At 46.2% G+C, this 25318-nt stretch overlaps 1 protein-coding gene across 3 annotated transcripts in view; it reads right to left on the reverse strand.

The window, feature by feature from the left end:
• Nucleotides 1–1669: 1669 nt before the first annotated feature.
• The window catches only part of KIF13B (kinesin family member 13B), a 119909-nt gene continuing 96260 nt past the window's right edge, over nt 1670–25318 (reverse strand). For all 3 annotated transcript variants that reach the window (XM_042032771.1, XM_042032772.1, XM_042032770.1), the window contains 5 exons: nt 20692–20809; nt 20299–20432; nt 10947–11009; nt 8471–9449; nt 1670–6060 (listed from right to left, as the gene is read on the reverse strand). In XM_042032771.1, the coding sequence (XP_041888705.1) occupies nt 5768–6060; nt 8471–9449; nt 10947–11009; nt 20299–20432; nt 20692–20809 (1587 nt within the window). In that variant the 3' untranslated portion in view covers nt 1670–5767. The remainder of the gene's footprint in view (nt 6061–8470; nt 9450–10946; nt 11010–20298; nt 20433–20691; nt 20810–25318) is intronic.

Here is a 25318-nt window from a genome sequence, read left to right on the forward strand (position 1 = left end):
ACCAAGATTTGCAGCTGTGGGTGGGGGGTCTGCTCAGGATGGACACCCCAACACAAGGGGGAAGGCAACTCAGGAGGGCTGCAGGTAATGAATATTGGACTTTAGGGGTGGAAACACCTTTCAAAGTGCTCCTTGTGCCTTTCAGACATCAGAGGGGGATAACATTTATCTTAACCCTCCCCATCATCAGCTGCCAGAGCTGCTGTGTTTGCAGAGGGAATTTCCTGGAGGGAGGAGGCTGGGGATCATGGAATCCCAGAATGTTTTGGGTTGGAAGGGACCTCAACGCTCATCTGGTTCCCCCCCTGCGGGACACCTTCCACTGTCCCAGGCTGCTCCACGTTCCATCCAACCTGGCCTTGGACACTTCTAGGGATGGGGCAAACACTTCCAGGGGTGTCTGTAGCTACCCTGGGATGCTGGATGAAGCCCACTCCCTTCTTCACAGCTGAAAACCAGGAAAAGCTCCACTGGGAGGTGTTTAAACAAAACAAGAGGAACAAACCCACAGTGGAGGCCTTTGCTTTGCAGAGAAGCTGCACTTCCAGCCCTTTGTGCCTGTTTTGGTGGGAAAGCAGACTAACCAGGGAAAAACCAGTAATTTGTCACAGCTTGGTGTCCAAAGGTGAGCAAAACCCCCTTGGAAATGTGCCCAGCTCGTGGGAGGGCAGCTCCTCTCTCCACTCAGGTGAAGCCCAAGGGCTGCTGCCTCCCATGGCGAAGTGTTTGAAGCCAAGCAGGGCCAAAGGAAGCGGCATTAATTTGAAGGAAAATGGGGGGAAAGGTGTTCTTTGTTCATTTTGGGGGTTTTTAAAAATGACTTTCCTGCTCTTTTTGATCGGAGCCTTTTCAAGCCAGCTTTGGCTGGAGAACAGAACGTGGCAGCGCGGGGAAGGTGCCACAGCCATCTTCCGGGAAGAGCGAGGTTTGAACAAAGTGACGCTGCTTCAAACAGCTCCTGTGTTTCAGCCAAAGAGGGTTTTCTTCTTTCAGAAGGTAAAACATAAAAGGGAAGTGGCTTTAAAGGAAAAAAAAGCTGTTTTCGTGTGCTGATTGCAAGACAGCGCTGATAAAAATATCCTTTGCTCGCTGAGTTTCAGTGGGGATGGGGAGATCAACGCAGCATTTGTTGCTTTCAAAAAAGGCCAAGATAAACTAAAAAACACAAAATAATCCCAGTGAAACCCTGCCTGTTGTTTCCAACATGAAGCTGTGTTTGGGAGAGAAACGGTGCCAAAGAAAAGGAAATCGTGTGGCCCAGGCAGGGGTTTCAAGGACATCATGGAATGTTGAGGGGGTCTCATCACCCTGAGCCCTTTTTAGCTGACAGCATTGGTTGTGGCAGTTCCCTGAGGCATCGACCTCCCTACAGACCAAGCTGGAGCAAGACACGAAAGTCCTTGGGATCCTCATCCCACTGTGGATATTAGGAAAAAATTCTTCCCCAAAAAGGCACTGGCACAGCTGCCCAGGGCAGTGCTGGAATCCCCATCCCTGGAGGGATTGAAAAGCCACGTGGCTATGGCACTTGAGGACATGGGTCAGTGGTGGCCTTGGCAGTGCTGGGGAACTGCTGGACTCAATTTTGGAAGCTTTTCCAACTGAAACTATTCTGATTCTAAACATTTTGGTGCCACTATCTGGAACAACAAAGCCCAGACATCCCAGCTCTAAAGAAGACGTTTATTCAGGTCCTGCAGGCGGCATCGCACGCATGATACAATATTACAGTCATTTAGTATGGTACAGAAATAATTAAAAACTTTACAGCTCATTACAAAGTCTCTTTGGATTTCAGCTCATTTAAAGTACACAGAGCCACTGCAGGGTCTGACCCTGGCAGGGACACACGAGCTGGGACCAGCTCCCAGGGAACCCAACAGGATCAGGGTTTGGGAACGGTGGAGAGGGCAGAAACCAAAGATGGGAGACAGGAGATGGAGGAACAAGACACTTGATCATGACCCCACTCGGGGTGTTGTGTAGTGTGACCAGCCCACACCGTTCCTCACCGCCTCATTCCCTAAAATCCAGGCACCCCGAGGCCGCCCCGGCTGCTGGCCCCGGGATAAGGCACTGGGAAAATGGAATCTTGTGCAAAGAACTGGAGGAACCGGCGGAGGGAGAGCAGGAGCATCACCACGGACGCGGCTCCGCAGGGCTCGGACGGGGCTGGACAACACCCAGGCCCCGTGCGGGTGGGGTTCCAACCACCGTGGGGAGGAATGAGGGAGTTCTTCCTTTGTAGGAGAGCACAGGGGTGTTGAACATTCCACCCCAGCCACAGACAAAACCCTCTGCTTAAGGACCCGGGCGGTGTCACCACACAGAATTTGCTTCTGTTCGCTTTCCTCAACCAAACTACGTCAGAGAACAGCAAAGAGCCAAAGCCTCGGGGCAAATGGGCTTGATTTTGGGCATGGAGATGAAAACACCTCAAGAGCTCAATCTAACACAGGAAAAAGGCTAGGCCTGGCTTGAGAATACCCAGAAAGTCCCTCTGAGAAGCCTCCTCTTGGCTGGCTCGGCGTCAGGGACACCCTGTGGGGAGGAGGGACCCCCAGCCCTGCGGACATGGGGGTGGCTGGAACCTTTCCAACCCACCACCATCATCTTCCAAGAACCCGAGACCCACCCACAATTCAGGGATGCAGCCAGCAGGACTGAACCCCCGAGAGATACCAGAGATGAGACACTCGCTACAATTACACTTTCCTGCATTAAATCTTCTCCTTCCCTGCATAAAGTGCATGAAAACTTGGAAAAATATGCATAGCTATTCACACACCAGCCTCAGTGCTGGGCGGTTCCAGTTAAGAGCACCTCCTCCTTTAGGCTGAGAGTAGAGTTTTTCTAATATTATCAATAAGAAATATCTATGATCACCTCCATGATGGTTTTTACCTCTTTTCTGGTTAGTTGGCTTAGCTGGGGTGAAGTAAAAGATGGCTTTGAGTAACAGAATGTGCCACTCACTGTGCCAAAAATTTGGGGAACACCTTTAGAAAAGACCTCACGTGCCCAGGAAGGCTGGGAGGGAGCAGGAGAGAGTCAGGGAATCCTCCAGGAACACCCTCACGGCCAAAATTTCTTTAGCTTTCTGGAGCTTGTCCTGCATCAGGGTGACTTCAGGGTGGAATCTGAGGAGAGGTTTTGTTTCCGAAGTCAAAGGAGATGGTGAAAACCAAGAGAGCTCTGAGCAAGGTCCTCCCTCCACAAAGGCACCGCGGGCTCCTCGTGCTCCTCATTCCCACCGGATTCTTGGAATCATCCCAGCCCTATTGGAGAGATTTCCTCCTTCCAGGACAAGTTATCCCAGAGGAGGCAGCAGCTGTGGGCTGCTCAAACCACCCTTCACACCCCTCTCCATGGTTCTGCAACACAGCTGAGGGCAGAAGGAGAGGGAATCCAGCCCAGAGCAGTCGGATCAGCCTCTGGCCGCGTGTCCCGGGTGTGCAAACACCAAACCACGGTCAGGGCTGGAGCACAAACAGGCCAGAGGGGTTTATAATCAGCAGCAGAAACAGGGAACCATCAACCCAGCTCCTTCTGTCCCTCCCCCTCTCTCCTGCAGCCTGGGCACCTTTCCATGGGCCACGTTGAAATCCTGGATTCCCAGACAGCGGGGCAAGAAAAGAGGCTTCAAAAGGACTTGGAGGTTCCTCCCTTCACATCTCCCCCAAAGGGGCCATCGAGCAAACATGGAGGAGTTTTAAAGACATCCCTAAATCCAGGTATCTGAAATGCTGAGACTAAAACCACACAACTCCGGGGAGGGGCTGTTTCACATCAGCTTCTTCCGGCAGCACAGGGGAACAAAGTGCAATTAAAAACACGGTCAGGGTGGAATTAAAGGAACCAACAAGGCAGTGTAAGAGGCATCAAATTAATTAGTGGGTGCTCTTTCATCAGCAAGACTCCTCAGACCCCCAGAACAAAGCGTTTCGTTGCGTGGGTTGTGTCTATAAAACCAGTTTTAACTTTAAAACCCGGGATTTCAGCATCCGAATTCGTTACTACCAAATTCCTCCCCCATCGTGGCTCGGATGGACAGGAGCTTCGTGCAAAGGGAAAAGAGGGAAAACTGTACACTAAAAATATCTTTAGAAAGCTGCTCTGTACATTTTATATTAAGATTTCTTGAGGAAAATTTAGGGAACACTGAAACTACTTACATCAACTGGAAGATACACGAATCCCTGGCAGTTCTACGCGGGCTGCATCAGAACCCAGCCCACTTATTTCTGCTACAGATTAGTTTCTATTTTAATTTTATTCCTTCTGCATAAATGATATTAATTACAGTAAATCAGCATAATTATCTCCTTCGCTAAGCATCCCTATCTCCTTTGATGCCAACAGAGCTTTCCCTTGGACCTCGGAACCAGATGGTTTAAGGCACTTGGATACCCACGGGCAGCGATGGGAGAGATATTGAAGTTTAATCATTAATTTAGCATCCTAAATAGTCCCCACGTAGCTAAAACATCTATAGCCCAGGCTGTCCAATCCCCCCATGATGACTAAACAAGATATAAACAGCTCAGGATAGAAAAATCTGTGGCTTTTCAGGATTTGATAGGAAAACGAGGGTCGGCCGATCCATGCACGGACACACGGACAGGGATACGTCCCCTGGGCCACAGGCAGCTAAAAACCAGCCACGAATAAAATCAAGTTTATAAAAGCCAGCCCAAAGCTCCCCCTTTCCAGGAGAGAGGCTGGTTTTGGGGACGACAGAGGCACCTCGTCTTTGGATCGGCGCTTGGGATGGTGCTGGGAGAGCTCCTCTGTGCAGCGCCGGGCGGGGATGATTGTAAAGCGCGAACATTTCACGTTTTAAAAGAATAAATAAAAATAAATAGACTGGATTGATCCTGTTACGAGGGCAGCAACCCCCTGCTTGGCAAAATTCCAAGTGTCTCCAAAGGCTGGGTGGGAACAGGGAAGCACTTCAGTGCTGACACCTCTGCAAAAATCCCCTCGGCCCACAGGGAGGAACCAAGGAGAAGGTCCTGCCACTCTGGGGCAAGTGAGAGAGGGGATCCTGTCATGGGGAGAGCAAACATTAAAAGGATCAGAAACAGGACAGAGTTGGCCACGGGCTTTCTCCCATTCCCAACAAACCAGCTGGGAAGACCATGCTGATTTCCACAGGAGAGTGAGATAACAGGGCAGTGATCCAAACAGGCACCGGCCCAGCCACATAACCCAAGGGCTGCAACTTTTTTAAATCAAAGGACTTTGAGGGGTCTCTATCTCCAAACAAAGTTCTACTTTCACTTCTCTGCCTGTCTGGAATCATTCCCACCTTGCCCTTTCATGGTGGATTACGTGATACTGACACAGCTCTTATGGAATTGCAACAGAGCTGTTATTCTTGTGGAGGTTCTTCGGGAATTGCCCTGCGCTCCAAGGGAAGCGCCGGTGCCTGGGGAGGATTTCGTGGCTGTTGGGAAGCTGTGCCATGGTTTGACCAATTTTCCTCTGGAAGGAGGAAGAGAAGGAGCTCATTACACCCACCCACCGCTGTGCGCCGGCCCCGGCTGCCGTTGGTTACCCCCGGAAACGTCAGGACTTGGGACAGGAAACGAAGGATCCAGCACCATGACGAGGCAAAGACTTGTCGTGTCAAGAACCCAGAGCAGAGAGAACAAACCCTTCATTAGTGTTTGCCACCAGCTGGAAGATGGGATGGTTGGTTTCGCTTCCCGAAGCTGCCGGCTCCCCCGGCCGCATCCCAGGGCGTTTGCTGGGCTGGGATCTCTCAGTTTGCCCAGGATTTCCTGTTCTCTGCGTTTTTCTGGCTCTTCTCCAGTCGTAGCGTGGATCCTCCTTCTGACTTGGCCAAGGCTGTGAGGGAGGCCAGGTTGGAGGCTGACCCGGAGAAGTTCCCGCTCCTCCTGTTCTCCGCCCCGGCCGCTCCCTGCAGCCTCAGGCCGGTGCTCCGGCGCCGCGCCGGGCCCGAGGCCTTCCTGACCCTGCCCGGCTTCACCAGCAATCCATAGCCTGGGTTACACCTGAAATACTGCTTCCCTCCGATGGAGCCGTCGTTCTTACCTGGGACAAGAGAATCAGGGCATTACGGAATGGTTTGGGATGGGAAGGACATTAAATCCCATCCCGTTCCAACCCCGACAACGTGGCCTTGGACATTTCCAGGGATCCAGGGGCAGCCACAGCTTCTCTGGGCTGCCTGTGCCAGGGCCTCACCACCCTCACCGGGAAGGGTTTTTTCCTACAAAATGGGTTTTATTCTGTGCAAATTGGTGCTACTGCACCCAGAGAAGGAGGCAAGGAAAAAGTGCTGAGAGGGAGAACGACTGATCCCTAAAAATGCACCATGGAGGTAAAACTTCCCTTCTGAACCCCAGCAAGGCCACTGCATGGAGAGTGACTCTGAACGGGACCGGACACTCCACCTTGTCCTTCCTTCCCACTCATTATTCAGAAGAACTCCATAATTTCTCCCAAAGTGGTAAATCACCTGTTCCATCAGCAAGGTATCAAGAAGGAAGGAAAAACGGACATTTAAAAGAGCTTTTGGCCTTCTGAGCTGATGTTTGAAGTGGAGGATTGTCACTGTTTCCATGTCATAAACCCCCCAGAGAACAGGAAGGATAATTCCTCTGTGCTGGTGCTGTTGAGATCTTTCTATTTCTCCTTTTAGATAATTTAAAACTCTCAGGATCACTGCTCAGGGATTGCTCCCATCTCTAAAGGGAATGTGCAAAGATCCAACAGCTCTTGAAATGACATAAAGTCACCTCTTTAGCTTTTGGGGTGTTTCCTTCTCCCTTCCACCATCACCATGTTGGGTCCAAAGTACCCTGACGTGGCCAGGACTTTGATTTCCCTGTCCTGAGAGTTCTGTCCCTGTCTGCAGCATGACAGAGTGTGCCCATATTCCCCAAGTGAAGCTCCAGATGTGTGAGCAGCCAGATAGGCTCCAACAAAGCAGGGTCTTAATCCTTGTGGAAATGGAATGGGGGAAAAAAATTCCAGCAACATCAGCAGCTGAGTCCTCAGCAGGCCAAAAATCTCCTGACTTTTCCATGGAAGCTGCTGCTTACTGGGATATGCAAACAGAATTAGCACTGGAGCAGCCTGACAGAGGGAAGGTGACCTTCCAAAACTGAAATGAATCTGTAAATATGTTTTTGGTTTTTTTTTAAATGAGGCACAAATTCAGGACTGAGGAACTACTGCACCTTGCAAAAGGATCAACAGCTCCAGTTTGCTTTCCAGGATGGAAAACTCCAGAGAGTTTTCTGAAACCTGCTGGGAAGTCACTGCCCAGTTCAGCTCTGATGAACACACCACGCACAGGGAAGATACAGGAGCTCTGGATCCTGAACAGTTCTGCTGGACGAACTGCTCCAGTCCAGGGAAATGTGCAGCAGGGAGCAGCGTGGGCTCCCTGGGATGTGTTGATTCACCACCCAGCCTGGGAATGCTGCACTTGGCTAAAAGGATTGGAATAAGGAACTTTATGTGCCCTGGGTAACCCAAATCCTCTCACTGCCACTGTGCCTCTCCTGGATTTTCCACTGGCATGCCCTGCCTTCCCCCAGTCCTGCCTGCTCCTGGAGAAGAAAGGGGTTGGGAAGCCTGGACTCCAGCAGGGATCAAATCCCAGCCATCATCTTCCTTTCCTCTTGTGCTGGGGACACCCTATTCCCACACCGACACCAAAGGAACAGCAACAGCCTCTCCAGGAACTGCACCCTGGATTCCAAAAAATCGTGGAAACCCTAAATTCTGGGAATTCCACAGCTGTACAGGTAAAAGTCAGGCAGGGATGACAAATAAGATGGTGAAAAACCCCTCAAATTATCTGTACGAGCTGGTGGTCGGTGGATGATTATTTCCCACTGCTTTTCACACATATAGGGGGGTGTGTATATATATATATATATATATATATATATATAAATACACTACATACACACAAATATTTTTTTTTGCAATTTTAAAGCTTACTTTCAAATAAAATCCTATTACACCTCTTAATACCTATTAAGAGCCTTTGTGGCTCATTCAGCCTAAATGTCCCTTTGAGCTAAATCCCACAGCTCCTGTTGTGCTTTGAACACCCTCATCCTCACAGCAGAAGGCCAGAAGAGAATCGATGGACACAAGGCCTGTCTCCTGCAGCTACTGCTTAGCAAACTGCATGGAAAAGGAATCCTGATTCCTGCTTCCAGTGTAAGAAGCCAAAGAAATGACTGAAAAGGGACAGTCAGGGGTCATAGAATGGTTTGGGATCTTGAAGCGGTTGGAAGTGAGAGCAGGTTTGGGAAAAGATGACAGCAGGGAAGATCTTTTACATTTCCCTTTTCAAAATGCCTCCAGCAATGGGCAATAAACCCCCCAGTGGGTAATAAACCCCTAAAAAAGCAGCTTTAGGATGAGCTCTACCAGCTGGGACACACCAGCTGCTTCCCACCTGATCCAGGGGATGTTTTACCTGAAGGCAAATCCAGCTCGACACCAACCCACGTTCCCTCCTGGAAGTCTGTGGGCCCAATGTATCTCACGGTGCCCATCTTGTTCGTGCCAACTGTGACATATTCTCCTTCTTTCAGCCACTCGGGAATTTCGTTGGCATCTTCAGAGTCAGAAATCACCTCCAGTTTTTCCTCTGCTGTCTCTGCCCCATTGTGGTTCAGTCCACGGGCACTGGATGTGCTCTTTTCTCCTTCCCGCTGCTCTTCTGTGCCCAGGGAACTCGTGGGATCTGATCCCAGCATGCTGGTAAAGGATCTCAGCTCCGATGTCTTCACTTTCTGGATTTTGAAGGGGGAGGCTGCAGCGCTGGGCTGCTCGGGTTGAGCTTTGGGAAACCCCAGTTCCGAAGCCCCAGAAGCCGTTTCCTTTTTTCTGGCTTGTCCTGCTGACTCCACCGATTGTTTGGGTATCGACTCCTTCGGAGTGGAGGTAGAGAGAAAGGGTTTTGCATCAGTGGCTGCAGCGGCATCGTTCCCCTGCTCGCTGGGATAAGAAGTGCAAGACTTTCCATTCACTTCGTGGCCGTCCCTCGGTCTGGAGGGAGCACCTGGAAGGCTGAAGGTGGGGGGATTCTCCCTCTTTGTGCCCAGAGAGCTCTCAGAAGCCCTGTCCAAGTGTCCCTGCATGTCAGAAGGGACTTGAGCCACTGCAGGAGCTGAGGAGTCACTCCCTGCAGGTGTTGGACCTCCTGGCTGAGCCACAGCGTCGCTTCCTGCTGCCAGGGCCTCAGAGAGGGTGGCTGTGGAGACACTGTGGGAGAAGTACCCGCTGGAGGCTTCACTCAGGGGGCTTGGAGGTCCCTCCTGGCAGTCCTGGGCCTGGGTGTCCCCCGTGGGCTGCTGCAAAGGCACTTTGGGTGTCTTCTCCAGACTCTTGTCCACCTCGGGCGCCTGCGCCACGGTTTCCAGTGGCTGCTTCCCTGCTTCCTCTTGGTTCATCTGAAACACAGGGGGAGAGGGAACGTGGGGCTCTGTTATCCAAAATATCTGAGCTAAAAGCACACATACAAGACCTCTGGGAAGCACCAAGGCTTTGAGCTTTATCTTAATCCCTGTGTAGCTGCAATCTCCAGAAGATGGAAGCTGATCCCAAGTCAGCCCTGCCAGCCTGGGAGGATTGTCAGCTCCCTCCTTGCATTAATAAGGGAAGTGTCAACCCCAAGAAATACGCTCCCCAATATTTACTGAAAAATTATTTATATTACAGGAATGGTCATTTGCTGTTTGAACAGCAGGATTTATATGGAATGGGAACCAGCCGTGATCCATAAGTCTCTCATGGTTATTTGGCTTAACTCTCTGGGTGGATAAATCATCCCCCTGCACCTAAAGTGTCATTTCTATCCCCGTTTCCAAATGCCATTCCCACCTCAGCGCCGCCAGCACCTCGCACTTCCAGAGGATGAAATTAACTGCACCTCATGAGATTAACAGCCCATTTCAGTGATGTATTTCTTGGCTGTAAAGTTTACTAAATCTGATAGATCAATATCTTTTGCCAGCACATGTACTCTAAAAGATTAGGATGTCTCTAAATCTCTTTGGGAAGGCGGGAGGGAGGGGAGTGCTAATAGGAAAGGGGGGAAAAAAAGGGGTTGGAGAAGGGCAGATTTGAACAAATCCTGTCTCAGGTGAACATTTTTGTTTATTATTCACAATTTTGTGATTTCTCCCATCTAGTGGCTGAGTGTCCCAAACTACAGGATTTTCAGCTTATTCCCAAAATGCCTTTTCTGCTGGAAATATAAGCAGCATTTGAAGAAAGAGGGATTTGACTGGATTACAGGAATTTCAGCACCAAAGGTTTGTTATTGCTAAGTGAAATGTAATAAAAAATAAAATAATTTTTTTTACAGTGGGTTTTTACTACATATTCCAGCAGATTAAAGCCACAGTGTTCACTTTCCTATGGCAAGGGTGGTGTCCATGTGGACTCAGGAGCTCTTTCTCTGGATTATCCCTTTGGATAACACACAGTTTTCCAAGACAATAAAAGCACAGTGGGAGGAAGCTGATGTGCTGCTCAAGGACTGAAGTTCTGCTGAGAAGTGGGAGATCACAGGGTCTATTTTCTCTCCAGCTTAGCAAGAGTTTTTCCCTGATATTATGGCAAAATGGGGAATTAAGCTCCACACTTGGAATAACAGCCACGTCCTGCTTATAGACACTGTCAGAGCCTAGAAATTTTCCTTTTAAAGCAGCAAACCAGCTAAATTTCAGCTAATTATCTGCTAATGCTTTCAAGTATAAAAATATAACCAGGAATAGGAGAGGAGATTTTACCAGGACCTATAACACCCAGCAGCCCAGACAGAATTTCACTGTCTCACAGCGAGGCAACAGCACAAGTGCAACAGGTTTTAAGCAGCTGATGCTTCAGCCACCTCTGGCAGGTGAACAGAAAAACTGTGTCCTCACATCCTGGGATGTGCTCACCTGTTTTATCCTGGCAGCACTGGCATCCAGACTGGCTGACTGAACCATAATTCGTGGGACAGCCTGGAGGGAGGGAAATAAAGAGAATCATTCAATGAAAGGATTAAATATTGTCAAACTGGTAAATGTTAAAGTTTGTATTTGAAATGTAGGATCCTAAGCAAACCTTTGTCATGAAAGGATGGAAAATTAAACTGGGCTTTCAGTACTTGAAATGGAGTTTGTCAAAAAAAGAGGAGAGACTTTTTACCCTGGCAGAGGGAACAGAGAACAGTTTTAACCTAAAAAAGATTTAGGTTAGATATGAGGATAAAATCCTTCCCCGTGAGGGTGGTGAGGCCCTGGCATAAGTTGCCCAGAGAAGCTGTGGCTGCCCCATCCCTGGACGTGTTCAAAACCCACATGGATGTGGCACCTGAGGACATGGATTGGTCCTGACCATGGGGCTGGTGCTGAGTTATTGTTGCACTTGATGATCTTAAAGGCCTTTTCCAACCTTGAGTATCCCACAATTTGATCTCCAGAACTCCTTCTCTATCTCCAGTCCCTACACCAGTTTGGATCTGAACATTATTGGCTTTAACTCAAAAAGCAAGGCAGAATCCAGGTCTGTGCATTGTCTTTTCCAGGAGGGCATTCCCACTGCTGCTGCAGGGCGTTGGATACTGACAAGAAATGGCCCTCCCTTGCTCCATATTCAGGTTTTTATGTGGCAGATTTGAAATAATCCCTCTCCTGAGACCAGAGCAGCACATTGTGACAGCTGATACAAATCTGGGGCTACGCTGCTGGCTTGGGCTGTCACACAGGAGGGAAAGGAACCCCCAGTTCAGTGCAGAACCTCAGGAAAGGGAAGCACAAAGAGAAGGAAAGGGGAGAAGAAGGCAGGAACATCTCTTTAGCTGTGTTAAATAATTTACTGCAAGTGCAGGTTCAGACTTTGAGGGGAAGAGCTCCTTAAGGGAGACACATTACACAATTTGGGAGCTGTCTGCTTTTATTCTTTTTTTCTCCAAGGGACTTGAGAATTCCTTCTGTACAAACACCCAGGCAGTGCTCAGCTCCCAGACAAGTGATTCCCAGAACTCAACAATCTGTTTAAAGCACTGAAACCCTCCAGCTGAAGAGGAAGGAATCTTCTCTTGCCTCCCTTCTAAGCCCAGCAAAGCAGGAATATGACTAAACTGACCCTCAAGAGGAATAATCATAGGAGAAAAGAACAGTTATTATTTATAGAGAGATTGCCAGGCATTAAAAAAACCAAGGTGGTTCAAAGTAGAAAATAAAGACAAAAGATGCACAAAACCCCAAGAAGGTCACAGTGGACCCAAATAAAATTTTTGAAGACATTAAAGCTCCAATTCAATGAAAGGAATCAGGAGAGGAGGGGTTTTTACTTGTTCCTAAACGTGCTAAATAAAATTCACCACTGGAATAGGGTTCAGGGCAAACTGGCTCTGTTTTGGGTGCATGAGTTTGAGCATTTTGAGATCCTCACTGGGACAGGACCTGGGGCTCCAGGAACCAGATGGATCAGAATAAACCAGTGAAGAAACCCTGCAAATTTTAGATTTTACAAAATTTGTCCAGTGCTTATTATCCAAAAATAAGCACTCAGAATTGGAATAAGAAAAAGTGCTTCAAGCTAATTCTCAGTTCCTTTGATTTCCTTTTCTCCCTTTAAAATAAATAAACAGAGGGAAGTGTTTGTTTTGGTTTTTTCTCTCTCCAAAACCTCCAGTCTTACAGCCTGCAAATCCACAAAAATCTAAAAATCCAGTTGGTATCACACAGCAAAAAAAAGAAAACCATTAGGTTCTAATCACTCCTCATCAAGTTCTCCTCCTGAAAGGATGACAGATCTCCAAACTACAGTAACTTTGCCAAGCAAAGTTTAGAAAAACACAGAGAAAAAAGCAATTATGAGAGGTGGCACTTGCCCAGCTTTGGTGCTGACAAGAAGCAGATGGGCAGGAACAGCCTCACTGGGGCAGCGAGGGCACCACACCAGATCTGTGGGATGAAATGCAGTCAAATTCCTTGTGGAGGGGGGCACTGAAAAAAAAAATGTGTTGGGACTGTGTGGGAAGACATTGCTGGATGAAAAATATTTCTGGATCCAGAGCCAAATTCTATTATTAAATGTTTGTAGATAGTGACTGCTAAACTCGACGTATCTGTTTATCCACTGGCAAAACACGGCCCGTTTACAGTGTGATGGTTTCTGGCAGAATTTCTTCAACCAAGCTGACAAAACACGGAGTGAGGGAGAAGATGAAAGCAGTTCACTTTAAAGCATCTTTGATTGTCTTCTCCTAAGAGCTGCTGCTCTGTGCAGGGTGACTGTGAGGATATAAAGAAGCTGGACATGCCCCAGGTGGGTGGACTCACATCCCAGAAATCCCCCGTGTGCTGGGATGATCCCACAGCGTGGGCAGCAGGGGAGGGGCGGATTCTGCCCCTCTGAGACCCCACCTGCGGAGCTGCTCCAGCCCTGGGGCCAACAGCAGAAGGACTTGGAGCTGCTGGAGAGAGTCCAGAGGAGGCCACAGAGATGTCCCAAGGGCTGGAGCCCCTCTGCTCTGGAGCCAGGCTGGGAGAGCTGGGGGTGCTCACCTGGAGAAGAGAAGGATCCAGGGAGACCTCAGAGCCCCTTCCAGGGCCTAAAGGGGCTCCAGGAGAGCTGGAGAGGGACTTGGGATAAGGCATGGAGGGACAGGACACAGGGAATGGCTTCCCACTGCCAGAGGGCAGGGATGGATGGGATATTGGGAAGGGATTCCTGTCTGTGAGGGTGGGGAAGCCCTGGCCCAGGGTGCCCAGAGAAGCTGTGGCTGCCCCTGGATCCCTGGAAGTGTCCAAGGCCAGGTTGGACAGGGCTTGGAGCACCCTGGGATAGTGGGAGGTGTCCCTGGCGGGACAGGATGAGCTTTGAGGTCCATTCCAACCCAAACCATTCTGTGATTCCATGGTGGTTCTACGAACCTTTGATCTCTACGCGTGCGCATTTTGTGCTCACTGAGGGGTCACTTTGCACATTCTCCGAGGTGACCAAAAGAGAGCCCAACCTGCCACGCTGGTGAGCTTGAAGAGGAAAAGCAATTGTGTGTCTGTCCCCAGTTACAGAGGCACCAACACTAATCCTGAAAGAACATCTTTTCATCCCATAGATTCCACACACATACAGTGGCCACCTCTTCGAAGAGCTCAGCAAAACTCATTTGGTATTTCTGTGTCATTAAACACTTTGTAAAACGCCTCTGGCAGCGGTGGCTGATGACTTCAGTGCAAAGCCTTTGATTTCGTGTCACTTGGATGAAAATCCCTCAGTATTAACACCCAATATGCACAAAGTTCAGTGGCATTTAAGAGAACAGATCGGGCCAGGGCAGCCAAGAATTGTCCTGTGAGTGTGAAACATAGAATCATAAAGATTTTAGTTATAGGCTAGCTGTGTTGAAATTAGTTAGAATAGGAAGGAATTTGGACCCAGCTAGAGCTAATTAAAATAGTTAAGAGAGCTGGACCTGAAATGGGTTTTAAGATGTTAGTAATTGATTACTGAATAAGTGATGATCTGTCATTTGCATGTTTGCTTAGCTGTGCTAAGAACGAGGAACAGAAACATTGGTAAGTTGGTGTAGGGAACAAGGACAATTACCAATTTCCTCCCTTGGTGGGAACCCGTTCAAAAGTCACGCAAGAGGAAACTTAGAGGTCACTAAAGTAATTAGGATTGTTAAAGTTCAGAGAGGCGAAAAGGTCAAAATGAGGAAGATGAGTTACTTCATCTTTCTTGGCACCACTGACCCAATTCAAGACCACCGACTCCATTCAGAGCACACACTACGCATGCTTAATGACATTTAAGCTCATTTCCATACGAAGCGGAGAATGGGAGGTGTTAATGTTATGAATATGCATTTGTATTTTGGATATTCATAATTTTTGTAAATAAAAAGCGCTGTGTTTGCTTGGATCAGGGCCCTGTGTCTTAGGGAGCTATCCCACACTGAGTCTGGCGCCAAATAAAACATTCACTTTCTAACTCTAAACTGTTAAGAGAGTTTTTGTCTGTCTCAGTTGGATATCGATATTAGATCGATATTCATATTTTGGTAAATCAAGTGCCAGGAATGGTTTAGCCAAGGTTGATACAATCCTAACGGGACATTATCCCAAATTTCCACTGCTCTTCTCTTAAAAGGTACTCCCTCCCTGCCCCCAACAATATTCCTCTTCAAAATTATTTTAAAATCAAGGGCAAAGTCATTAATCACTCAAATATAAAATCTCCTGCCTTCCACAAGGAGATCTGAAATCCAGTGCAAGTTAATTTGTTGAGGTTTTTTGGTGTTTGTTCATTTTCTTCTCTAAATACACTCTGCGTTTAAACATTAACCCAAACAACCCCCTCTTAATTCCACCTTCCCTTTGTGGAAGATTTCAGCCTGTAATAAGACTTCAGAATTCCCCCTTTCTAGTACCATTTATACAAAATGAACCACACCATTTTCTATGCAGCTAAATTACTTCATTTCTAGGTCCTGGCAGATAAAAAGAGTAATTCATACCCATTTTTAAGTTAGTTTATAAAGAAATTTGAGCGGTTTGAAACTTCCAAAGTCAGTTTTCCACACTCATTCTCATCAAAAACGATTTGTATTTGAGGATGACAGCGAAAACTGAGCTCAGAAAGAAATCAAAACACCAACAACTGAGTCACAAGGAGACATACAAGCTCTGCTGTGGAGCTCTGCTGATTGTAGCATCCAAATGAGTTTTTACTTGAAACTCTGAAAAAAAGAAAGCCCTCAAGATGTTAAAGAAGGTTCTCTGAGGCCACATTATTTACATTTGATTAAGGAATGTCAGTTCTAGCAATTACACTGTGCACCAGGCCCATCCATGAAACTGTTATTTTTTAATGGACTGCCAGAAAAGGGGCTTTGTCTATTTAGAAAGCCTTTCATTAACTGCATTTCATTCGTTTTTAAGATTAATTTCTATGTCTGCATCAGAAGGTGGAAGGGAAAGAAGTGACAGCTGCCCTCTCCATGTGGCTACACCATAAAGCACAAATGAAAAACATGGAAATTCAAAGAGTTTATTATCATTTTTTAAAAAAATGAATCTGTGACTCAAGATCTCTCTCTTAAGCCACGTGCTAACAAAAGACATCTGAGCATCCAAAAAGATTCTTGGAGAGGAAGGTGACCAAAATCCACTTACCAAATTGGCCACAGGAATTTCCTTCTGCCACACCAATGCCAAAAAACCAGAAACTGATATTTAATATGTCCATTTTTAATGTCAGCACCCAGTGATGCCCTGAAATGCAATTACACAGGCAGCTCCTGGAGAGCCACGGGGTCACAAGGGAAAAGAACAGGAATTCTGCTTGGTGTACCCTGGGAAAGCCTTAGCATGTGGATAAAAAAGAGGAGTTTCAATTCCTACATGATATAATTAAGCACAGAGAGATGAAACTCTGCTTCTCCATCCACATGCATGTTTTACACAAGGATTCTAAGCTTTTCCCCACAAGCAGTGAAGTGAGGGGCAGAAGGCTCCAAATCTTGCACTCTGTGGTTCTCAGCTTTTTCCAGAACAGGCTGGGAGAATAAAAAGCAATTCCAGCCATCGAGAAAGGTTTCAATTGTTGGCTTTTTTTTTTTTTTAATTTTTTTATTTACAGACTACTGGCAATTAATTTAAAGGCACCAGATAAAGGAGAAAAGAGGCATTTTCTAACTTGAAAGTATATAAACAGCTTCATCAGAACCCAATCTTTTAGGTACATAAACAGCTTCATCGGAAGCCGTTCTGCGAGTTACATAAAGAATCCTATTATGCCAAATTAATTCAATCTAACTAATTAGAGAGCAGGAAGTTCTTTCAATTATTTTATGTGCTGTCTGAGAAACACACTTGAATACGAGAGCAGATTTCATTAATTGCGGTTCATTATTCTCCAGATTAGTTACTAAACTTGCAGCAGAAGGTCAAAGACAGCAATTTTGTTCACTGCCACCACCTTGACTGGGATGTCTCTGCTTTTTTTTTGGTTTTTTGGAAGCTCCAGCAACCACTCTAAACAAGGGAAGATCACTTTGTGAAGATAATTTTGTGTGGGCTCACTTGCTTTAAGGTTGATGCCACTCTAAGCAATGGGCAGGACTGAAATAAAAAGCTGCTAAAATAATTTAAAAGTGTATTTTTGTAATGACTGATCAGAACTGATCTCCTTTTTTACTGGCACAGGATCAGAGATTTGGTACCGCACCCACTTGGAATGGTCACGGTGAACTTAAATTCAACTCCAGACTTGGATAAAGGTTCAGTCCTGCTCCTTTGGAAACTTGCTTTCCACGGAATCATGGAATCATGGAATATCCTGAGTTGGAAGGGACCCACCAGGATCATCCAGCCCAGCTCCTGGCCCTGCACCCCAGGGCCCAAAATCCCACCCTGTGCATCCCTGAGAGCATTGTCCAAACGCTCCTGGAGCTCTGGCAGCCTTGGGGCCGTGCCCATTCCCTGGGGAGTTGCTTCAGAGTGCCCCAGCACCCTCTGGGGGGAAGAACCTTTTCCCAAAATCCAACCTGGATCTCCCCATATCTCAGCTTCCAGCCAGGAAAGGATGATTTAGATCTTTCCATCCTCTTTGTCATTTCTATTCCTGAACCTCGCTCTCCCAAATTGTTGTTTAGAGCAACAAAACTCCAGCACTTCCCAGTTAAGGCTCGGATTCCTTTGGAATTAAAGCCAGAAAGTCCTTTTTGGCTTTGCCTTCCCCTCGTACTTTTGCAGTTTACCACCCACTTCTCCCACCTTGCATGTTTATTTATGTCCCCTGCCACTGTGCACTACAATTTTGTTCTCCCACAGACCTAGAGGTGCTGTTCTGTATTCTCTGAGGCTCAGAAAGATCATTTTTGTGTCCCCTCCGTGGCGCAGTTTCTCCAGTTCCACAGGAATTCCTGGCTGCCTGCCTGGCTCTGGCAAGTGAGGGATGAGGTGCTAAAGCTGACGGCCTGGCAGTGACCCCCCGAGCCCCCCGTGTCCCTCAGCCATCCATCACCACCTCCAGCTCAATTCCTCTGCCCACATTTGCATCCTCAGGCCATTAGAAAGAAGCAGCACGGGAGATTATGGGATGGGATATTTATGATCTTCAAGCCAGGCTTGCTGCAAAGGCACCTCTTTTATTTTTGTGCTGCACAGAAGAAGCTGGAGCTGATTCTGGGGCAATTCCTTCAGGTTTTCTCTCTCTCTTCTGTGCACCTTTCCTTAGGTTGGGATTAGGAAAAGGTTTTTCCCCCCCAAGAGTGGTGGGGCACTGGAACAGCTCCCCAGGGGATGGTGACATTCCCAAAGGTGCCAGAGCTCCAGGAATGCTGGGACAGCGCTCTCAGGGATGCACAGGGTGGGACTGTTGGGATGTCTGTGGAGAGCCAGGGGTTGGAGCAATGATCCCTGTGGGTCCCTTCCAACTCAGGATATTCCATGATTCCCTGGGATTGCTGACAGCAGTGAAGAAGCCCTGTTTCCCTACAGATAGAGCACAAGGAATTTGTAAAACCTCTGAAACCAGGGAAGTGCCTTTGCAATACAACTGACTGGTTCCACTGCAAAACCTGAAAGCAGAGAATGATTCTAAAATTGCATTTAATTACACAGATCCAGTGGTCATGGAAAGCCTGGGTTGCTCTCCAGTGCAACCAAGCATTAAAGCATCCCACAGTCCTCTTCTTATTTTAAAAACCAAAGCATTAATAGCATTTCCCCTCCCATTAAAAATCACTGAGATCATGACCTGGTTGACTTTCCATAGTAATGCATAACATAAACTAAAATCTCATTAAAGAGATGTCTCTGTAGTTTAAAACTTGATTTCTAGACAAATCATCCACGACTGATCTTGAACAGGAAAGGAGTGGGAACAGGTGGTTAGACTAGAGGCAGGAAATTAGGCCTCGATTCTCCTCTCAGCTCTCACTGATTCACAGAGAATTCAAGAAGGTGTGAAAGGCTCTCACTGCAATTGTAAGAGCACCTATTTGCATCTTTCCACACCCAAATACCTTGAAAGAAAGCCACCACCTTCATTTTAATTCTCTACAGTTCATAGATGAGGGGGTTTGTACAATTCCAGCCTCAACAGCAAGCAAAAGGCAACACGAAAATGTGAAATGAATCCCCAGTCAAAAATATTTTAAATCTGCCTCATTCTTATTTGTGCTAGATGTGTCATAAGTTACTTTTAAAAATATTTAAGTGTTAGTGGATTTATTTTTGCTCTATTTATTTAATATTTTACTGTATTTCTACTATGCCAAAACAACTTCCTGTGGTCTCGGGATGTTCTTGGAACAGCAAATTTAGTTGTAGCAAACAATAGAACAAAATACCTGGATCCAACCACAAAAAAAGAGTTATTCAGGGATTGTAGGGTTTGTTTTGCTGTGTTTTGAGGAAGATACTCTTTAAAATGTTTGTCTGCATGGCAAGAGTTGAGGAAAAGTCTGAGTTAACAAGTGATGAGCTTCCAGAACTCCAGGCAAGGGAAGAGGATGAGAGCAGAGCCAGCATGGACAGAAAGGACTCCCAAAAACTTTCACACGAGATCCGGTTCCAGATTCATCTTCACAGCAGTCTGTTGAACCTTCAAAATTTACTTTATAGGGAAATATTCCTTGATAAATAAACCACAGCCTCGCAAATGAAGGAGATTATATTATTTTTTATGGGATTCTCTATTTCATCTGGTGTCTTTTTAAAAGACAGAAGTGTTTTTTTCAGTCAGTTTGACCATGCAATCACTTCTGCTCAGAGCACAGAAGCCCCATCTGGAGCAGGTGGGAGCTCTGTAGCACAACACCCAAAAGAAAAAAAGGAAATCAAATGCTTCCCTGACACGTGGAATAGATAAAAATGAACAAAAGCAACGGCCCCAAGTAGACAGGAAAAGATGGTAAAAGGCGAGGGGTGGGAGGGGATGGGATATGAAATAAGGAATTAAAAATAGAATTACATTTTCCTCCTGGCAATACACAAACACCACTAAGTGCCCTTCATAAATTTCACTATTGTTGCTGCGAGTGGGAGGCCCATAAATCACACTGGGAGTGGAGCTGGCACCTGTAAAAAGCCAAGTGGGCTGAGTGTGTATCAATAAGTTCCAGCAGCTCCACTATCCCTGGACAGGATGGAGGGGAAGTGGATCACGAGGCTTTGCTGTGCCTAAAAGCTTGGTTTGCTCTGCAACAACTTTTATAAAACAGCTCTTTGCCAGCAAGTCCAGCAGCACTCACCAATATTGAATTTCGTGGGTGATTTAATGCTTTACCTGCTGTGCAAGGGGAGAGCTCTGCCTGCCTTTCTTCTCGTCTCTGACAGGGAAGAGGGACTTCAGCAGCTTTGGCATCTGAGGCACAAAGGACTTGACAGGATTCAGGTAGGAAGCAGCCAGCCTACCAATACCTGTTGGAAAAAAAATATTGAAATATGAAAACAGTTATTCTTTGGAGAAAGGGAAAAAAAACCAACCCAAAGCTGACCCAAAACCCTCTACAAAAAATGTAAAAACCTCTTCTTTCTAGTCTGAGATGGCTTCTATGGTTGAAGAATTATCCAAGGGAAAGCACTCTCTGAGAGCAGCTCAGCTTCTTGTGACACTCAGGAGCTGCAGTGACTTCATTTCTCTTTTAGGGAATTCTCTGAGCTGTAGGAGAGCTCTTACCTGGATCAGGAGAGTGGTTTTGCTGCCCAGAGCCCGGCAGGGAGGTACGAGATGGGCTAATGCCTCTACTGGAGTTTGTGGCACCTTGGGACACATCTTGCTGACTCTCCCATCGACCCTAGAGGAGAAAAAAGTTTTAATTTTCCAAGTTAGCACAACAGCAGGAGTACTGCAATCCTGACACACCCTGCACAGCCCCTCTGCCAAGCTCAGAGTGCCAGAGCTGAGGAAAGACCCTTCCCCAGGGGTGCTTTTAGTTGGCAGACCCAGCCCTGCAAAGATGAGCACCCTCAGCACCAAGGCACAGAAGAAGTTTATTTCCAGACCTCACAGCTGTAATATTTCACTCAGGTGTGCTGCTCTGTTTTGGAAGGTATGTTACAACCAGGTGAAAATAATATGGCGCTGTCTGCCCAAAATTCCTGAATATTTTGTGGATCTGCTAAGGAGTAGTGGAAGCAGTGTCAGGAAAAAGGGGTGAGGACAGAGCTCTGAACAAGACAAGTAATACAAGACCTAAAGGTTGGATGTTTGTGCCTGGAGTCAGAGAAAGGAGGAGTTGATCAGATCAAGAGGAAGCAGCTGTGGCACTGCCACGTTTTCCAACAGCCTGGAAAAGAGAAAGCTGGAATATCCAAGCTGTGGACAGCAGGAGCCACAAAGAGATCAGGATAGGTTAGGGTTTGGACCCATGGTTAGTGAAGATGAAGTAAGATTATTTTCAGCCCTACAAGAGCCTGAGGCAGATGAGAAAGAAACAGTGACAGAGAAAAGAGCAGCTCCTTTGCTTTCCCAAGATCCCAAGGTTCTCTGGTTGGGTTTTCCCATGGATCCCACACACCATTCTGCACATGAGGGTGATTTCTCTTGCTTTTAAAAAGGTTCAAAACTGTGGTTTTGGAACTTTCCTCTCAAACTCACAGCTAGAAACTGGCTCGGTGACAAAGCCTCCTGGCTAACAGAGATCAGAATCCCCAGGCCACTCTCTCCCATCAGCATGTGAGTGTCAAGAATCTACGTGGCAAAATCCATTTTTTACTAATTCTCTCATCTTGATAGGTAAAATCATTCACAGGTTTGTCTGATTACTCCAAGTGACTGGCCAGGGTGTGTCTCTGCTGGAAGTTTCATGTGGATGCAGGACAGGGTTTGGTTTTGCTTCACCAAACTGGATGTGCAGAGCTGGAAGGGAAACCAAAATTCCACGGGGTTGTCCTGACAACGTCTGAGGGAGGCACACATGCAATGCCTGCCAAAGCAGTTCCTTCTCATTTACTTCATTTATAGGAGACCTGAGGGCAATTCAATACCCATTTATGAGTCTCTGGGTCAAAAAAGTCCAGTCTCAGACTCTTCAAGGAGTCTCAGGGTCTTGTGGGAAAGCGTCGTCCTGTTCAGGTGGCAAAATGTTCTCAGGACGAGCTTGCAAAGCTTCTCCTTTCCATGACCAGAGGTTGCAAGGACAGGATGGTGCAGCCAAACTGATACAAACTGAAGTTTGATACTATTTTGTATGTGTGTGTTTGTGTGTGTGAAGAGTTTTGCTGTGGCTGGTGCAACATCTGGATTTTATTGTACACCTGAATTTTCCTTGTGTTTTAAAAGACAGAACAGGAAGAGAAATACTTCCACAGTAAAATGTGCAGGGAACATACTAAAAAGGAGTTACAAGGGATCGATGGACCTGCTGCATCCCAGACTGCAAGTTTCCAGTATTTTTTCCTGGAGGAAGAGGGGGAAAATGTGCCTTTTCAAGAAGCTTCCCACTGTTGGACGCAAGGAATTAAAGTGACCTTGAACATAAAAATGACAGGCAGCCGAACTAATCTTAACTGGAACTTGAAGTCATGAATGTTTCACAAATAATAAATAAGCCAGGATAGGAGGAATAGATTTCTCCAATGGGTTGAAGGTCACAGTGAGCAGCCCAGGGCAGGAATCATTTCCATTTGGATCTATAAGTCAGTCCCAGGGAAGCTCTCCTGCTTTGAATAGCAAGTAACCTTCACTTGGGCAGAGCAGGACCTGTCCTCAGCCCTCCTGCTCCAGGTACACTCAAGTGCTGCAGCTGGGAAGTCGAATTTGGGATACCTGATGGATGTCTGAGGTCACTGAGGCAGCCATCCTGAATGTCAAGCTGATGGAGCCCAGGCTGGGAGCAGCAGGGGTTTGTTTAGTCTGCTACTTTTGAGGACTTTGGTGTTCAAGCCCTTCTTGAAAGCTTCCTGCTCTGCCCCTGCCTTAAGCCTCCAATTCCAGCATTATCTTTGACCTGACTCATTTATGTCTTACACAAGTCCAAGAGTCACGTCTGAGGCTGGAAAGCTCCACAAAATGCTTCCATGAAACCATCTTTCCTATTCCTCACCCCCAAACTCCTTCACTTTTTTGGCTTTTGTGTTTCTATTAGTGCAGGTTTCTCTCCCAGGTGGCCTTACCATGGGCAGAGATTAATAAAGAACAGAAGACTCCAAGCAAACAGCACAAGACTCAAAATAATCTTGAAATATTGGTTTTGTTGCCTCCTGGCCTGATCTGCCATCAGCCTGGTAGATGCTGGCACTGGATGAGGAAAAAGAGCTATGGAAGGGTGGGAAGCATCTGAAAGCTTCATTTTTGGAGAACATAAAGCTTGATTAGTGATCCTTTAGGATCTTGGGATAGTGATCCACTTAAAGACACAGGGATTAAGGTGACACATCTTGAGCCAAGCCTAAGTGCTTCTGGAGAGCACAGAGACAGAAGAAACAGAACGAATATTACAAATTTAAGGAGTATTGTAGCATAGTAGAACAGGGACTGAATGCAGGTGAAGAGCAACTAAATCATTTTCTGAGTCATGATCTGTTGAATCACAAGTGCCCTTCACTGACTGTTCCAAGAAAAAAATGATTTCAGGCAAATATCTTGACTTTCTAGCCCCGTTTGGGGAATGCTGAAAAAATGCAGTAGGAACGAACCAGCAGAACACTTTCAAAATATTCATCCTGTAAAAAAAGAATGGCAACATTTGGTGACTTTTCCCATAGGGAAAAGCCTTTTTTATTTTTAGGACCTTTTGGAAGTTTTGTTTCAGCCTTGGTACTATGGAAAACTACATCTTCTAAATAATTTTAAGTATTTTGCCAGGCTAAATAAAAAGAAGGTCCTGAGAACAGGAATGAGTAAAAGATTTGTGCGGTTGTTTATTTAAGGCATGTTGGGTTTTTTAATTACACTTGCATTGGGGAGAGTGCAAAGATCATCATTTTAGACTGAAGGTCAGATTTGTGACCCTCAACTCAAGAGATGACAACAAACCATCAAAATTAGGTTCATCAGGGCAACAGGTGGAGAAACATATGGAAAAGAAAATACTGGAGACAACTGGAAGTGTCAACTATTGTGCACAGGGAATTCATGCATGATTTTACTAAGCTGGATTGAAAGATGACCCATCTCAATCTCAATAAAATAAAAATTAAAAAAACTATTAACTACATCAACTTGATGAAGTTCCCAAGTTTCCCACCTGGACGTCATCCAGCACCCTCCCGTGCTGCTTTGTGCATTCACCAACTGCAACACAACAAATTTAAAGTCTATTCTTATTATTATTTAAGTGCTGTGAATCTTTTCTCTCTCAAGAAGGGTGGTGAGAGAAAGAGAGGAAGCTTGTAAATCATTTGCCCAGAGGAGTCATCATTTCATGAATATATTTGGTCTCTGCCAAGTGACCAAACAGAGGTCAAGTGATTTAATTTAACAAATCAAAAGTAGCCACCAGAAGAATGCAAGTCCCTTGATGTGTTTTAACGCAGAGCTGTTTATAAAGTGGTTTATTTTTATAACACCTTCTCCTTCTTCTCCTCTGCCTTCTCTTCTTTCACACATCCTCCATGAAAAACCCCAGGGAATTTATTTCATGCACAAAACCTTTAGGGCAGGTAGGGATCATCACTGCCTAAGTCATCTGGAGGCTTTTACCTGACAAATCTTTCCTTGAAGTTGACAGACCATTAAAATGCAGCCACTGGGTAAGAGAAATGAATAGTTCTTGTGTTTTATTATTTCAGCAGTTCAGAAAAGGCTTAGGAAAAGGTGACCACATAGCACTGGAATACAAGCAAACAGCTGGGACACACAGCTGGGACAAAAGGCACTTGTTCTCATGAACAGCAGGATTATTCAAATTCAATCTACACAGTAATCAATTTGCTGAAATAAACTCTGGTTCCCAGAAAAAAACTGAAGGTTGAATGGCACCATCTTGTCTTACTTAGATTTTGAGCTACAAATACTGGACAGGAAGGACTGGAAGGACAACTGTCCAAGACAAAATAGTTCTTGTCAGAGGTGTTTTAAGAGCAACTTGTGACATTTTTCACCAATATGTGATTTAGTCTGATCTGTAAAACACCCCAGAGATGCCTGCCATTCATTGTGCCTCTGATTCATCCAGTTTAGTCAACTCAGTTTTTAAATTCAGTGTCCAACTGAATTAAATTAAATTAAATTAAATTTCCAACAAAAGCCCCCTTGAACATGAAAATTCATCCCCTGTATCTGATATCAGCACTCAGACACTCAATACCCCTGCATCACCTGACAAGTGTGATGTGCAAGGAGAAATCAAACTCATCTCACT

The sequence above is a fragment of the Corvus kubaryi genome, unplaced genomic scaffold, assembly GCF_017639235.1.
Source record: "Corvus kubaryi isolate FWS band 111438036 unplaced genomic scaffold, C.kubaryi_AGA036_p1.0 37354, whole genome shotgun sequence".
Taxonomy (NCBI): domain Eukaryota; kingdom Metazoa; phylum Chordata; class Aves; order Passeriformes; family Corvidae; genus Corvus; species Corvus kubaryi.